This window comes from Oncorhynchus tshawytscha, linkage group LG03 (assembly GCF_018296145.1).
Source record: "Oncorhynchus tshawytscha isolate Ot180627B linkage group LG03, Otsh_v2.0, whole genome shotgun sequence".
In the NCBI taxonomy this organism is placed as follows: Eukaryota; Metazoa; Chordata; class Actinopteri; order Salmoniformes; family Salmonidae; genus Oncorhynchus; species Oncorhynchus tshawytscha.
In genome coordinates, this window is record NC_056431.1 from 16800931 (window position 1) to 16818450 (window position 17520).

Sequence of the window (17520 nt, forward strand, 5' to 3'; positions counted from 1 at the left end):
GGTTTTGAAACTGGGGGTTGAATAGTTGGCACTTCCAAGATGAGCAGGATCCAAGGAGTCAGCAGCATTCTTGGAGAGAGGGGGCCAATGAAATAAAGAGCTTTCACACACTGTAAATTCCTGAATCTGCCCATGCCTTCTCTCCTTCCAATGTGCACCCTACAGAGCGCATGCCCGTTGCCATAGAAGACTCACAAACAGACGCACTCGAGTATGCAAGAGAGGTGAGTTTGGTATTAGGTTACCATTAAAACTGAATTAAAAGTGCATAATGTAATAGGTATACAGTATTTTGTCATTCGCACGAACACCCACACATACAGTTGAGAGGAGATGCGAAACTGAGTAACAGGATACACACTTACGACTAGCCAAGCATTATCGTGGGAGTGGCGACTCAAACACCGAGCAAGACAAACAAAACGTCAAACTGGTTTCCTCCTCGAGATCAAGTGACACATGACACGTTACCTGTAGACGTTAGGGCAATTCGGATGGTCTGTATTTCTTTTTATTAATTGGACAAAGTAAAATGTGTTTTTTTTAAATCAAGACTTATAATTAAACGGTTATTATGCTGTAGTTTTTCCTGATTAAACCGTGGAAGACGTGAAAAGCATAGGACAATCATTGCATCTGCGCGCTGATTGGAAAGTTGGCTATCGCAGCAGGTGCAGCCACCAAACCGGTGAGTCATTTGCAAGTAATTTATATATATTTTTTTACCTGACCATGAACTAAATGTCAGTTAAAAAGTCTAAAATGTAGGTTTAAATTAGACCTATTTGTTAAATGTATGTATACTGAACAAAAATATAAACTCAACATGCAACAATTTCAAAGATTTTACAGAGTTACAGTTCCTATAAGGAAATCAGTCAATTGAAATAAATTCATTAGGCCATAATCTATGGATTTCACATGACTGGGAATACAGATATGCATCTGGTGGTCACAGATATCTTTAAAAAAAGGGTGTGGATCAGACAGTATCTGGTGTGACCACCATTTTCCTCATGCAGCAAGACACATCTTCACATAGAGTTGATCAGGCTGTTGATTGTGGCATGTAGAATCTTGTCCAACTCTTCTTCAATGGAGGTACGAAGTTGCTGGATATTGGTAGGAACTGGAACACGCTGTTGGACACTTCGATCCAGAGCATCCCAAACACGCTCAATGGGTGACATGTCTGGTGAGTATGCAGGCCATGGAAAAACTGGGACATTTTCAGCTTCCAGGAAATGTGTATAGATCCTTGCGATATGTGGCTGGGCATTATCATGCTGAAACATGAGGTGATGGCGGCGGATGAATGGCATGACAATGGGCCTCGATCTTGTCACGGTATCTCTGTGCATTCAAATTGCCATTGATAAAAATGCAATTGTGTTTGTTGTCTGTAGCTTATGCCTGCCCATACCATAACCCAACCGCCAGCATGGGGCATTCTGTTCACAACGTTGACATCAGCAAACCACTCCCCCACACGACGCCATACACGTGGCAGCAGTTGGACTTACTGCCAAATTCTCTAAAACAATGTTGGAGGCGACGTATGGTAGAGAAATGAACATTCAATTGTCTGTCAACAGCTTGGGTGGACAGGCCTACAGTCAGCATCCCTGTCAACAGCTTGGGTGGACAGGCCTACAGTCAGCATCCCTGTCAACAGCTTGGGTGGACAGGCCTACAGTCAGCATGCCAATTGTGTGCTCCCTAAAAACTCGAGACATCTGTGGTATTGTGTTGTGTGATAAAACTGCACATTTTAGAGTGGCCTTTTATTGTCCCCAGCACAAGGTGTAATGTTCATGCTGTTTAATCAGCATCTTGATATGCCACATCTGCCAGGTGGATGGATTATCTTGGCAGAAGAAATGCTCACTAAAAGGGATGTAAACAAAATTGTGAACAACATTTTAGAGAAATGTTTTTTGTGCATATGGAATGTTTCTGGGATCTGTTATTTCAGCTCATGGAACCAACACTTTACATGTTTTGTTCAGTGTATTTTCAATGTGTGGCCTAGTTTATTTAGTCATGGGACATTCAAGGCATCTAGCCAGGTTCTGCAATAATTTTGTAGCAGCCTACCAAGGGGACCATACTTTTCTAAAATGGGTTGGAAATTATATTTATTTCATCACCATGGTTCGCTTGACACAATTTAAATATTCAAATGACACCATTATCAGACATGATAACATCTATCAGTACGACGACACATCTGTATCACAGGCAGCCTACTGTATTTACCGTATAACCAGGGAAGCATTGTTTTTAAACATCTCATATTGACTGAAATATATTTTAAAGAACAAATGAACTGGGACAATGTAGTTTGGTTTATTCAAGTTGTGTTAACATTGACAGAAACATGACGTGTTTCTCCCCATCCTTCCCAAAGGACTTCATGACTCAAACTCATGCCTGGTTGGTCTGTAAGAACTTAGGTAATGATTAAAGGTAGACATATCTCAGAGGTATATCAAGTGTGTTTGCATACTTTCAAGTTAAGTATTAGGTGGGTCACAGGAGTCATAAAAACGTCCCAATTGATGGCACTGATGGATGGGATGTTGGGGATGGGAGCTTTCTTCATGAGCCACAAATGTTTGAAGTTTTAAAAAAGGACAGTGAAAAGAGGAACAGGGCCAACAGGAAAGCTCAAGATATATATATGGTTATATGGACAAAAGGTCACAAACATTTTCAGCATGGTTGTACGTATGGTCCCAATAGGCCTATGTAACTCCAGTTAATAAGCTTAACCTTTTTAATTAGGCAGATAAAGTCATTGATACAATGACTTCAAAGGATGCTGGGTAGTACAACACATTGTGCATGTGAAGCAACTGTGTAAGAACATTGGAGTGCATCAGAGCACCCTGAATGTAAAGCTGGATGAAGAGACACAGTTGAAGTCGGAGGTTTACATACACTTAGGTTGGAGTCATTAAAATTCGTTTTTCAACCACTCCACAAATTTCTTGTTAAACTATAGTTTTGGCAAGTCGGTTAGGACATCTACTTTGTGCATGACGCAAGAAATTTTTCCAACAATTGTTTAGACAGATTATTTCACTTATAATTCACTGTATCACAATTCCAGTGGGTCAGAAGTTTACATACACTAAGTTGACTGTGCCTTTAAACAGCTTGGAAAATTTCAGAAACTGATGTCATGTCTTTAGAAGTTCCTGATAGGCTAATTGACATCATTTGAGTCAATTGGAGGTGTACCTGTGGATGTATTTCAAGGCCTACCTTCAAACTCAGTGCCTCTTTGCTTGACATCATGGGAAAATCAAAAGAAATCAGCTAAGACCTCTGAAAGAATTGTAGACCTCCACAAGTCTGGTTAATCCTTGGGAGCAATTTCCAAACGCCTGATGGTATCCCGTACAAACAATAGTACCCAAGTATAAACAGCATGGGACCACGCAGCTGTCTTAACGCTCAGGAAGGAGACTCGTTCTGTCTCCTAGAAATGAACGTACTTTGGTGCGAAAAGTGCAAATCAATCCCAGAACAACATCAAAGGACCTTGTGAAGATGCTGGAGGAAACGGGTACAAAAGTATCTACATCCACAGTAAAACGAGCCCTATATCGACATAACCTGAAAGGCCGCTCAGCAAGGAAGAAGCCACTGCTCCAAAACCGCCATAAAAAAGCCAGACTACAGTTTGCAACTGCACATGGGGACAAAGATCGTACTTTTTGGAGAAATGTCCTCTGGTCTGATGAAACAAAAATATAACTGTTTGGCCATAATGACCATGGTAATGTTTAGAGGGAAAAGGGTGAGGGTTGTAGGCCGAAGAACACCATCCCTACAGTGAAGCACGGGGGTGGCAGCATCATGTTGTGGGGGTGCTTTGCTGCAGGAGGGACTGGTGGACTTCACAAAATAGATGGCATCATGAGGTAGGAAAATTACGTGGAAATATTGAAGCAACATCTCAAGACATCAGTTAAAGCTTGGTCGCAAATGGGTCTTCCAAATGGACAATGACCCCAAGCATACTTCCAAAGTTGTGGCAAAATGGCTTAAGGACAACTAAGTCAAGGTATTGGAGTGGCCATCACAAAGCCTTAACCTCAATCCCATAGAAAATTTGTGGGCAGAACTGAAAAAGCTTGTGCGAGCAAAGAGACCTACAAACCTGACTGAGTTACACCAGCTCTGTCAGGAGGAATGGGCCAAAATTCACCTAACTTATTGTGGACGCTTGTGGAAGGCTACATGAAATGCTTGACCCAAGTTAAACAATTTAAATGCGATGCTACCAAATACTAATTGTGTTTGTAAACTTCTGACCCACTGGGAATGTGATGAAAGAAATCAAATCTGAAATAAATCATTCTCTACTATTATTCTGACATTTCACATTCTTAAAATAAAGTGGTGATCCTAACTGACCTAAGACAGGGAATTGTTACTAGGATTAAATGTCAGGAATTGTGAAAAACTGAGTTTAAATTTAGTTGGCTAAGGTGTAAGTAAACTTCCGACTTCAACTGTACATGTTTGAGGGCTTGAAGAGCGGATGACACGTTCTTTAGAAAGAAACTTGACATGCCTGTTGTTTCACCTCCAACTGTTTACATTCCTGGACAGAGTCCTCTCTGGTTAGAGATGAGGAATGTGAACAATGGAGGAAGGGGAGTAGAGATCTAAGGGGGAGGGAAGGAGAGAGATGGTATATGGAGAGGGGAGAGACAGTAGATGGCCAGTTATTCAATTCAGTCCTCATGTCTTAAAGCAGATATCCACAGACTTCCAGTCATCGTGCTAATGCTAGTTAGCATTGGCTCCTGAAACTACCTCTAACTTCCTTAATAATGGACAGAGACATAAAAATGGTATCCACAAGTTCATCTGACTCTGGGGAAGTAGATCTCAAAGTATCCCTTTAAGACCTTTTGGTTTGACGAAAGAAAAACAGTTTTCTCACACATTGTGGAAAAGGCAGATGAATTAAGAGGAATGTGAGAAATGGAAGAGAGCAAAAATATAACTGGGGAGAAGAAGACAAGGCAGCTAGGCACAGAGGTACAGTGACATTGTTACCTACCTTTAGCCCATGCAGAGGGAGGCACCTGTCTGTTAATGCACTCAATCACTTCATGGCACATGTATATTTAATCACTCTTGTTTTCAGTCTCTCAACTCATGCTCAAGCCAAATTTCTTCAGCCTCCTGAGGTTGAGGAGGCCCTGTTGCGGCTTCTCCACCACACTGTCTGTGTGGTTGGACCATTTCAGTTTGTCCGTGATGTGTACGCCAAGGAAGTTAACGTTCCACCTTCTCCACTGCTGTCCCGTCGGTGTGGATAGGGGGGTGCTCCCTCTGCTGTTTCCTGAAGTCCATGATCATCTCCTTTGTTTTGTTGACGTTAAGTGAGAGGTTGTTTTCCTGACACCACACTCCGAGTGTCCTCACCTCCTCCCTGTAGGCTGTCTTGTCGTTGTTGATAGTCAAGTCTACTACTGTTGTGTCATCTGCAGACTTGATAATTGAAGTTGCATGGCCACGTAGTCATGGGTGAACAGGTAGTACAGGAGGGGGCTGAGCATGCATCCTTGTGGGGCCCCAGTGTTGAGGATCAGCGAAGTGGAGATGTTGTTTCCTACCTTCACCACCTGGGGGTGTCCCGTCAGGAAGTCCAGGACCCAATTGCACAGGGCGGAGTTCAGACCCTGGGCCTCCAAACTTAATGATGAACTTGGAGGGTACTATGGTGTTGACGCGGCTAGGGATGCCATCTGGGCCGGCAGCCTTGCGAGGGTTAACACATTTAAATGCCTTACTCAAATCGGCCACAGAGAAATCAAATTTATTTATATAGCTCTTCTTACATCATCTGATATCTCAAAGTGCTGTACAGAAACCCAGCCTAAAACCCCAAACAGCAAGCAATGCAGGTGTAGAAGCACGGTGGCTAGGAAAAACTCCCTAGAAAGGCCAAAGCCTGGGAAGAAACCTAGAGAGGAACTGGGGTTGCCAGTCCTCTCCAGTCCTCTCATGGCTGTGCCGGGTGGAGATTATAACAGAACATGGCCAAGATGTTCAAATGTTCATAAATGACCAGCATGGTCAAATAATAGTAATCGCAGTAGTTGTCGAGGGTGCAGCAAGTCAGCACCTCAGGAGTAAATGTCACTTGGCTTTTCATAGCCGATCATTGAGAGTATCTCTACCGCTCCTGCTGTCTCTAGCGAGTTGAAAACAGCAGGTCTGGGACAAGTAGCACGTCCGGTGAACAGGCCAGGGTTCCATAGCCGCAGGCAGAACAGTTGAAGCTGGAGCAGCAGCACGGCCAGGAGAACTGGGGACAGCAAGGAGTCATCATGCCAGTAGCAGTGATCCAGTGTTTTTCCAGCGCGAGTGCTACAGTCAATATGCTGATAGAATTTAGATAGCCTTGTTCTCAAATTAGCTTTTTTAATATCACTAGTTCCAATAAATGCAACCTCAGGATATATGGTTTCCAGTTTGCATAAAGTCCAGTGAAGTTCCTTGAGGGCTGTTGTGGTATCTGCTTGAGGGGGATATACTAAACGGTCGGCATTGGATTGATGAGTCGTTAATCATGAAACATTCACCCCCACCCTCACGTGAGTGTGTCATTGAGGGTGGTCCTCAGTGTGGGGCAGTGGTGAAAAAGTACTCAATTGTCATACTTGACTAAAAGTAAAGATACCGTAATAGACAATGACTCAAGTAAAAGTGAAAGTCACCCAGTAAAATACTACTTGAGTAAAAGTCTACAACTATTGGGTTTTAAATATACTTAAGTTCCAAAAGTAAATGTAATTGCTAAAATATACTTAAGTATAAATAGTTTCAAATTCCCAAATCAAATTCCCAAAATTTACCAAACCAGAAGTCACAATAGATTTTGTATTTTTTTGTATTTAATAATAGCCATGGGCACGCTCCAACACTCAGACATCATTTACAAACTAAACGTTTGTGTTTAGTGAGTCCGTCAGATTAGAGGCAGAAGGAATGACCAGGAATGTTCTCTTGATAAGTGTTTGAATTGGACCATTTTCCTGTCCTGCTAAGCATTCAAATTGTAACCAGTAGTTTGGGGTGTCAAGGAAAATGCATGGAGTAAAATGTACAATATTTTCTTTAGGAATGTAGTGAAGTAAAAGTACAAGTTGTCAAAAATATAAATAGTAAAGTACAGATACCCCAAAAAGTACTTTACAGTACTTTACACCACTGGTGTTGGGGTGTGGTTCGGTACTGTACCATGCAGGGCTGGAGTCTGTATCAGTGTTATCTAAACCTCATTACATGAAGCATGATATACTACACATAGTTGAAGGAATTCATTAAGTATACCACCTCCCTACTACTCTCTTGTCTCTTGGCATGCAGCACACACACACACACACACACACACCACCCGGTAAGGATTACATTTTTAAATGTTTCATTTTTCTGTCGTCAAAAGGAGGCCGATAGATTGTGATGTCGATGACCTTGACAAGACATCACCTTTTAGAGGTTGCTGTGACTACATTATTCAATGGGCTCTGAGCACAGTCCTACTCTCATACATATGGTATGGATGCCATCTTGTATTTGTTCATGCTCAGCTAGAATAAAGAAGAAACAGACCAGGAAGTAGGCAACAATTTCAGGCGTTTGACACACTGCTGTTCATTTGGTTCCCAATGCAGATCATCTTAATGATTCTTCAGGTCTTTATCCTTCTTCATCTCATTCTAGGTGTTTAGGACAGTGATGTCAATGAGAGTGTGGCATCTATGAATCAAACTTTTCACATTGTTCTTGTAAAATACAGAAGGTTGAAACAGGATGTGGCTGCTTTTGTGCTTTCACCTTTTCTCTGAAGTGCTCTAGTTGCGGTATCTTTTTGCTTTGACGTGACCTCATCTTGTTTCCATGACAGCATAACAAGCCCAACATGCAAACCACCTAGAATGAGTTAACAATTTAGGAGCAACTTGAACTTTTGAACTCCTCCTCAAAATCTAACATGTACCAAATTGTCATTATAATCTAATAGTTGATTCTGTAGCTGCCATGAGGTGTATTTTGTAAATAATGAATTGCAGTGAAAGTATGAATAAAGGCCTTTACATAACATCTGTCCATTCTTTCTCACCCTTCCTCTCCCTCACCCTTCCTCCCCCTGTCTGCCAGATGATCGCGACACCTCCTCACTCCCCTCGTCTCCCAGGCTCCCCGTCATATCTGGGAGGACACTGCGTCCCCTGTCCGGCCCCCCCACCATCCTCCCCTTGCCCCTCCCCTCCCTCCTCTCCCTCCTCTGGAGGGGTCACACTACGTCGGACCCCCCCCTCCTCCTGTCTCACACACACTCTGGACCACCTCCGCAGGCACAGCTGGCAGCCTGGAGCCATGATGTATGGCTGCCCCCCACAGTACCAGCAACGCAGGTAGGGGGCGCACTAACGACCAATACTTACTAGTCCAGTGGTCAACAACCCGCTTTAGGTACAAGACTACAAGTTGCCCGTAGACACAGATCTAGGATCAGCTTACCTTTCCCAAATCCTAACCTTTATCATTAGGGCGGGGAAACCCAAGGCTGACGTCACATCAGTGTTGAGGGTAAAGGCTGACAAGATGGTGCCGACAGAGAAGGGCGACATATTACGAGTTCCAACTCAACTTTGCTATATAGTGACTTTCAAAGTGTTTATCTTGACCTTTTTTGTACAGAAAGTTCATACTATTATTACATATGACCGCCAACCACTTCTGGACATCAGTTACTCACACACACTACATTGACACTCCCACACACATTCACATACACTACACACACACACAAGCTCACACACACACGCAAACTCACACACACACACTTTTACACACATAATTTGCTGCTGCTACTCTCTTCTTTATTTTACTCTTATTATTATCTATCCCGATAACTAGTCATTTTACCCTGCCTTCATGTATATATTTACCTCAAATAACTCGTACCTTTAAACTGCATCGTTGGGAAGGGCTCGTAAACAAGTATTTCACGGTAAAGTCTACACCAGTTGTATTTGGCGCATGTGACAAACAAAATTGGATTTAGATTTTATTTGAGAGTGAGATAGTGATTTGAGGTAAATGCACAGCTTGCAACTCAACCATGTTCCTGGAGGGCTGCGGGAATCTGGGAGTGAACTGTGTAGGAGTATGCTTGCTATGTTCTAATATTTGTTTTAGGGATTGGCTGATCTAAGACCAGTGCTACCAGTATATAACTTCCCACACATATAGTCAATGCTGTTGTTATCTCTGGCATTCCTGCTCTAACTGCTGGTGTTCTTATCAGTGCTGTTTTAGCTGGCCCTCTCCTACTCTCTTATTTGCTCATCTCTTCTGCTTTTAATTCACTGAGCACGGCAATGTTCTTTCTCTTTTCCTGTAGCTTGTCCCTCTCTCTCTCTGTCTTTATCTATCTTTCTTTTTTTCCACCCATTTATCCAAGATGTTGGTTTCAATTTTTCAATTTTTCATAAAAATAAATAAATAAATTCACTAACCCTTCCACCCCTCCCCTAATTGGAGTAAACGAATGAACAACAACACTTAGGCTTCTACTTCCCGCTTATACATACTATATAAATGTTATGGACACAATCAATTTTACAATAGTTATCTTTTGATTGTTTTTACTCCTTTCTTTCCTCTTCTTTCCTCTACCCCTCCCATCTATTTCTGAACACCATCCAGTTTGATTTCTATTTGCCTTATATTTGTCACTGTGCTGTTTCACAAAAGTTTTGAACCTATATACACTACCGTTCAAAAGTTTGGGGTCACTTAGAAATGTCCTTGTTTTTTGATTGTTTTTACTCCTGTCTTTCTGCCAGTTTTATTGCTTCTTTAATCAGAACAACAGTTTTCAGCTGTGCTAACATAATTGCAAAAGGGTTTTCTCATGATCAATTAGCCTTTTAAAATGATAAACTTGGATTAGCTAACACAACGTGCCATTGGAACACAGGTGTGATGGTTGCTGATAATGGGTCTCTGTAAGCCTATGTAGATATTCCATTAAAAATCAGATGTTTCCAGCTACAATAGTTGTTTACAACATTAACACTGTATTTCTGATAAATTTGATGTTATTTTAATGGACAAAAAAATGTGCTTTTCTTTCAAAAACAAGGACATTTCTAAGTGACCCCAAACTTTTGAATGGCAGTGTACATTTTACGGACACAGGCTACAATTTGGTTTCCATGGTCTTTTTCCTGACATCTGACATGCAAATGGATTTTAACAATCTTTTGGAGAGAAAGCAGGAGAGGGGGAGGGAGACAAAGCAGAAGTATAAGTGCAGCCGCCAGCGAATAACGTCAGGTCATCAACACAACGTACTCTCAAAAACAAGAAGAGAGTGAAATCACTAAGCTACAGCCTCACACACACACACACACACACACACACACACACACACACACACACACACACACACAAGCAGGATGACTGACTGCTGCTTTCTCCACTAGACCTCTACTCCCCTCCTCTCTACTCAACTACTCTACTGTGACACTACCCTCTCTCTCCCCTCCCCCCCTCTCTCCCCCAGTGTGAGTCTGGAGGGTTTTGACCCAGAAGAGATGGAGCGGGTGCTCCTTGGAGCCCTGGAGGGGTCCAGCAGAGGGGGGCGGGACCCTCGCCGAGCCCCCATCACCTCCTTTGGCCAAGAGCTGGGCTCCCTGCTGTCACTCACGGAGGAGGAGGCGGGCTGCCAGACCCCGGTCTTCTCCCCATTGGAGGTGAAGCTAAGTCCAGACTAATGGGATTGAAGCATCATGTGTGTGTGTGCGCACGTGTTTGAGTGTGTGATAAATATAATTTGCTAACATGAATGAAGATGGAAGACTTGAGATAAAGTAACCTTATTTAGAGCACAGACAGTAACACACACACACAGTCACATGCACACATGTCTCCTGCAAGCAGTGGCAAGCACGTCTTGGGTTATTTTGTTGCAAATACACACAGCCTCTCACTGATGCTCTTGTCTTTGTTTATTATGGAAAGAGCCGTTTATACACTCAAGTCATACACTCTCTATCTCTCTCTCTCCTCTCTCTCTTGCTCTCTCCCCTCTATCTCTTCCTCTCTCTATCTCTCCCTCCTCTCTCTCTTGCTCTCTCCCCTCTATCTCTTCCTCTCTCTATCTCTCTCTCTCTCTGACACACTGTGGCCCTTGTCTCTTGTCTGTGGTGTGTTAGGAGCAGTCGTCTCAGCTGCAGGGCTTCAGTGCCTCCGCTCCCTCCCTGTGTGCCAGTCCCAGTCTGCGCCAGCTACCCAATGCCAACCTCCACCCTCCAACCCACACAAACACTGATATACACTCTCCGACACCTCACACACACCCCTACACACACTCACAAAACCACCAGCATCATCGTCATCAGCCTTGCCATCGCTCCTACTCAAACTCCAATTCCATCTCCCAATGCCACTACCAAGGTAGGACAGTAGGACTCTTCATTTGTGAGTGTGTGGAGACTCTCATTACTGTTTGAAGGGCAGATAGTGTGTGTGTGTGTGTGTGTTCCTATCTGTGTGCAGCTATGCGGAAGTCTTCTTCCTGTGTTTGTTCTCACTGGGGGCTGCTGCTGCCGTCGTTAGCCACGGAACAGAAAGCGCTGTGTTCTCAGGCTCTCCTATCTCCTCTCTCGCTCTCTCCATTTCACCTTTTGCATGTTCACTATTCATCCTTTCATTCCACGGCATCAGCAGAGATCGTTTTAATCACGCCTTGGTGTTAAATCAACTGTCTCGTGTTGTTTCATCCTTGTCTGTCTTCATGCATTTGTTAACTCTTGGTCACAGCCATCGTTTGGATTAAACTTGTTTGCCAAGAACCTGCAGAGCAGAGAGAGAGGTTTGTCACTTATCAGGCGATGCACTTCAATCTATCTGGGATCTTAGGTCTATGTATGTATGTATGTATGTATGTATGTATGTATGTATGTATGTATGTATGTATGTATGTATGTATGTATGTATGTATGTATGTATGTATGTATGTATGTATGTATGTATGTATGTATGTATGTATGTATGTATGTATGTATGTATGTATGTATGTATGTATGTATGTATGTATGTATGTATGTATGTATGTATGTATGTATGTATGTATGTATGTATGTATGTATGTATGTATGTATGTATGTATGTATGTATGTATGTATGTATGTATGTATGTATGTATGTATGTATGTATGTATGTATGTATGTATGTATGTATGTATGTATGTATGTATGTATGTATGTATGTATGTATGTATGTATGTATGTATGTATGTATGTATGTATGTATGTATGTATGGAGGGACGGTTTTGAGGTAATGGGATGACTAAGTTTGTTTCTGCTTTCTGTCTCTCTCTTCCTCTCTGTATCTATCTGTCTTTCACTTTCGCTCTCTTTGTCTATGTCTGTCTCTGTCTCTCTCTCTCTCTCTCTCTCTCTCTCTCTCACAGAGTCTTCCCTGGGCTCTGTATTTGGGGGTTCCACACAGAGGTGAGTTGTCTCTCTCTCTTCCTGATAACCTGTGTTCACTAACAACCCTATAGAGCACATGATCTCATCTGTGACTGACTGCTTTTTGACTCACATCCCCATAGTAACACACCTTTTCCTCTAAGCTAGGCTGAATGCAAACTCCGTCTTATGGAAGGATGTTTCTCTTCACCTCTTTCTCAGTGTGGATACGGAGCTTGGTGAGTTGTGGGGGCAAGAAGAGAGGCAGCGGCTGGGCGAAGAGAGAGAGAGGCGGAGGGAGGAGAGAAGGACGGAGGGACTGAGGGGTGCTCCCCCCGGGGAGGAGAGGGGGGAGAAGACGGGAAGCCCTTTGGGACGCACCTTCAGCTTCCTGCGCAAGATGGCTGGCCAACGCAAGGTGAGAGAGTGAGAAAGAGGAGAGTGTGGGTGTGTGTTTCAGCGTGTCTGTGTTTCTCTGTGGTTGTGGGTGCATGTGGATGTGACCCTGTCACAGCTGTCACTATGCAGTAGAGTACTTGAGTAGAGTGCAGGACCGTCGACCGTCTCTAAGGACAGAGAGTTGGAGTTTGGTAGTAGGCTAGCTTTCCCCTGCAGTGTCGAGTCCCAGAGAGGAAGTGACAGTATCTGCTTTATTTAGATTCACCTGTGAACCACCTCCGGTAACAGTTTTGGCAAACATATGCTGTTTGCCAAGAATAACACAATGTTACAGCACTGATACGCAGTTGAAGTCTGAAGTTTACATATACTTAGGTTGGAGTCATTAAAACTCATTTTTAAACCACTCCACAAATTTCTTGTTAACAAATTATAGTTTTGGTAAGTCGGTTAAGACATCTACTGTGTGCATGACAGAAATAATTTTTCCAGCAATTGTTTACAGACAGATTATTTCACTGTATCACAATTCCAGTGGGTCAGAAGTTTACATACACTAAGTTGACTGTGTCTTTAAACAGCTTGGAAAATTCCAGATTATTATGTCATGGCGTTAGAAGTTTCTCATAGGCTAATTGACATCATTTGAGTCAATTGGAGGTGTACCTGTGGATGTATTTCAAGGCCTACCTTCAAACTGCCTCTTTGCTTGACATCATGGGAAAATCAAAAGAAATCAGTCAAGACCTCAGAAAAAATTGTAGACCTCCATAAGTCTGGTTCATCCTTGTGAGCAATTTCCAAATGCCTGAAGGTACCACGTTCATCTGTACACACAATAGTACTTAAGTATAAACACCATGGGACCACGTAGCCATCATACCGCCCAGGAAGGAGACGCGTTCTGTCTCCTAGAGATTAATGTACTTTGGTGTGAAAAGTGCAAATCAATCCCAGAACAACAGCAAAGGACCTTGTGAGATGCTGGAGGAAACAAAAAGTATCTATATCCACAGTAAAACAAGTCCTATATCGACATAACCTGAAAGACCGCTCAGCAAGGAAGAAGCCACTGCTCCAAAACCGCCATAAAAAAGCCAGACTACAGTTTACAACTGCACATGGGGACAAAGATCGTATTTATTTGGAGAAATGTCCTCTGGTCTGATGAAACAAAAATAGAACTGTTTGGCCATGATGAACATGGTTATGTTTGGAGGAAAAGGGGGAGGCTTGCAAGCTGAAGAACACCATTCCAACCGTTATGCACAGGGGTGGCAGCATCATGTTGTGTGGGTGCTTTGCTGCAGGAGGGACTGATGTACTTCACAAAATAAATGGCATCATGAGTAAGGAAAATTATGTGGATATATTGAAGCAACATCTCAAGACATCAGTCAGGAAGTTTAAGCTTGGTCACAAATGGGTCTTCCAAATGGACAATGACCCCAAGCATACTTCCAAAGTTGTGGCAAAATGGCTTAAGGACAACTAAGTCAAGGTATTGGAGTGGCCATCACAAAGCACTGACCTCAATCCTATACTGAAAATGTGTGTGCGAGCAAGGAAGCCTACAAACCTGGTTCAGTTACACCAGCTCTGTCAGGAGGAATGAGCCAAAATTCACCTAACTTATTGTGAGAAGCTTGTGAAAGGCTACCCAAAACGTTTGACCCAATTTAAACAATTTAAAAGGCAAAGCTACCAAATACTAATTGAGTGTATGTAAACTTCTGACCCACTGGGAATGTGATGAAAGAAATAAAAGCTGAAATAAATCATTCTCTCTACTATTATTCTGACATTTCACATTCTTAAAATAAAGTGGTGATCCTAACTGACCTAAGATGGAATTTTTGCCCTTGATTAAATGTCAGGAATTGTGAAAAACTGAGTTTAAATGTTTTTGGCTAACGTGTATGTAAACTTCGGTCTTCAACTGTATGTACAACAATGTTGTCAAAGCAGTAACCACAACAGTATTATTCATTATGTTGGGCGAGGCGCTCTCTCTTGTGCTGCTTAGATTATTAATGACGATATCTGGCTGAATTACAACAGGATCTTTTTTTTCTTCTTTTTTTTCTTGAACCTTTTACTGAACGAGGCAAGTCAGTTAAAGAACACATTATTATTTACAATGACGGCCTAGGAACAGAGGGTTAATGACAGATTTGTACCTTGTCAGCTCAGAGATTCGATCTAGCAACTTTCGGTTACTGGCCCAACGCTCTAAACACTACCAGTCGCCACACCTCTTGATTTCTTGAAGAACATTTTTAAGTGTTTGTTCTAGTGGGTAGGCAGTGTTTACTGTGTGTGTGTGTGTTTGTCATTACAACAATCTTTAAACAGCAGGGGGAGACTCTGTTCTGTGAGTTGGATATGAGAAGTGAAGTGGAATAAGCAGCACTGTGGCCCTCAGCAGGATGATGTATGGCCAAGTTGATGATTTAGGCATTCCACACTTGAACTGAACTTGGGTACAGCTGGTATTCTTGTATGTGTGTTTTTTGTGTCCTACTAATCTCTGGTGGACAGACGGACGTCTCATAACTAGCATCAAGCTTCTGATGCAATTACGCAGGATTTAAATTCTGGGTTTCAGAGATTACTGTCCTACTAATAAGCCCGACCAAAGAGCAGTATGCACCATCACACTTTTTGGCAATTGTATATTTTCTTTTGACATGTAACACCCTCGTATACATCAAGTTGATGTATTCTTGTCTGTATATTGTTCAATAATTTAAAAAAACTAAAAACAAGGGAGACAAAAAAAAGTAATTCATAAAAGCCCTACCAGCCCCTCTGACCACTCTTGTGTGCGTCCCTGATTTAAGACCCACTGGGTTGCCAGATTCCTTAGAGGTCCTAATCATGGGGGTTGCCAGATTGTGCCCTCCATCTCAACTGATTAGAAGTCTCAGTGATGTCACAGGGGTGTGGCTGTGATTTTGATGATTATTAGTTCATTTACGCGATGACACCATCGCCTCCGACGGCCTGTTAGAGACCGATAGCTGCTGGCCCTGTTTGACGGAGCTATTTCTGAAACATCATCCAACCTCTCTCTCTGTGTGTGTGTGTGTGTGTGTGTGTGTGTGTGTGTGTGTGTGTGTGTGAGAGATGTGGTGTAACCAGGTATGTGGGGTTTGTCCACACCCTTGGTGCTGTATGTTTAGTGGCTCCTGGACTCCAGACCATAAGACAGAAAAGAGACAACAAGGGAGAAAACCCAGAAGAGTGAAAGAACAGCAGTCAGAAAGAAAGAGACTGAGCTCACTTTTCCAGACCTTTCCTCTCTACAGCAGTTATGAGCTCTCTCTCCCTCAGTCTCTCTGTCTCTCTCGCTATAACATGTGACGTCTCAAGAAGTCAGCATACTCTGGAATGTGAATCAGTCCTGTGTGCTTCTGCTGTGTGTCTACAGGACCGTCTGTATTTCTACTGACCTCAGTGTTGTATAGAGCTGGCTGATCTGGCTATGGATTTTAGACAGAGACATCTGGTGGCTTTAGATTAAGCCCAGTACTCTCATAATGATAATATGTCATGTCTTTCAGACTGGAGGGAGCTGAGAACAGAACACATTACAAGATCACAAGTCTGTTATTCATACACTCTTAGAAAAAAGGGTTCCTCGGCTGTCCACATAGGAGAACCCTTTTTTGGTTCAAGATTAAACCCACATTTGGTTCCTGGTTAAAATCATTTTTTGGTTCCAGGTATAACCCTTTTTTGGTTCCAGGTATAACCCTTTTTTGGTTCAAGGTTAAACCCTTTTTTTGGTTTCAGGTATAATCCATTTTGGCTCAAGGTTAACCCCTTTTTTTGGTTCCAGGTATAACCCTTTTTGGTTCAAGGTTAAACCCTTTTTTTGGTTTCAGGTATAATCCATTTTGGCTCAAGGTTAACCCCTTTTTTTGGTTCCAGGTTAAACCCTTTTTTGGTTCCAGGTATAACCCTTTTTTGGTTCCAGGTATAACCCTTTTTGGTTCAAGGTTAAACCCTTTTTTTGGTTTCAGGTATAATCCATTTTGGTTCCAGGTTAAACCCTTTTTTGGTTCCAGGTATAACCCTTTTTTGGTTCCAGGTTATAACCCTTTTTTGGTTCCAGGTTAAACCCTTTTTTTGGTTTCAGGTATAATCCATTTTGGCTCAAGGTTAAACCCTTTTTTTGGTTCCAGGTTAAACCCTTTTTGGGTTCTATGTAGAGGCCTCGGTGGAAAGGGTTCCACATGTATTTAGTTTAGCTTATTAATTTGACAATTTAAAAAAAAAACAGCACATAAAAGTGGGCTGTTATATAACCTAATAGAATCTGGGACTTATTTCAATTGTGGTCCTCTTGAGACAAGATGGCGAGGCAAGATCGTACACAGTTAAACACAGCATGGCAGTGAAATAATAAAACAAAAACAGACAAGAAGAACATCTATCTCATCATTGCTGTTACATCATAGGGGTTATTCATATGGTCACAGAAGACATCAAACACATTTTTACTTTATTTTTAAAGCTACCCAGGGAGGACGTTGTTTTTTATGGGCAGAGGCAACCCAAACGGGTTCTACATGGAACCAAAAGGGTTCTTC

The 17520-nt window shown here is 42.4% G+C and overlaps 1 protein-coding gene across 4 annotated transcripts in view; it reads left to right on the forward strand.

Annotated features, from left to right (window-relative positions):
* Positions 1 to 120: 120 nt before the first annotated feature.
* The window catches only part of LOC112228789 (rho guanine nucleotide exchange factor 2-like), a 56463-nt gene continuing 39063 nt past the window's right edge, over positions 121 to 17520 (forward strand). The window contains exons 1-6 of one of the 4 annotated variants that reach the window (XM_042310932.1): positions 121 to 224; positions 8194 to 8450; positions 10610 to 10799; positions 11262 to 11502; positions 12523 to 12562; positions 12746 to 12941. In XM_042310932.1, the coding sequence (XP_042166866.1) occupies positions 171 to 224; positions 8194 to 8450; positions 10610 to 10799; positions 11262 to 11502; positions 12523 to 12562; positions 12746 to 12941 (978 nt within the window). In that variant the 5' untranslated portion in view covers positions 121 to 170. Of the gene's footprint in view, positions 225 to 427; positions 689 to 8193; positions 8451 to 10609; positions 10800 to 11261; positions 11503 to 11557; positions 11921 to 12522; positions 12563 to 12745; positions 12942 to 17520 lie in introns of those variants that run through there. The other 3 variants (XM_042310938.1, XM_042310947.1, XM_042310956.1) reach the window with 3 other exon arrangements.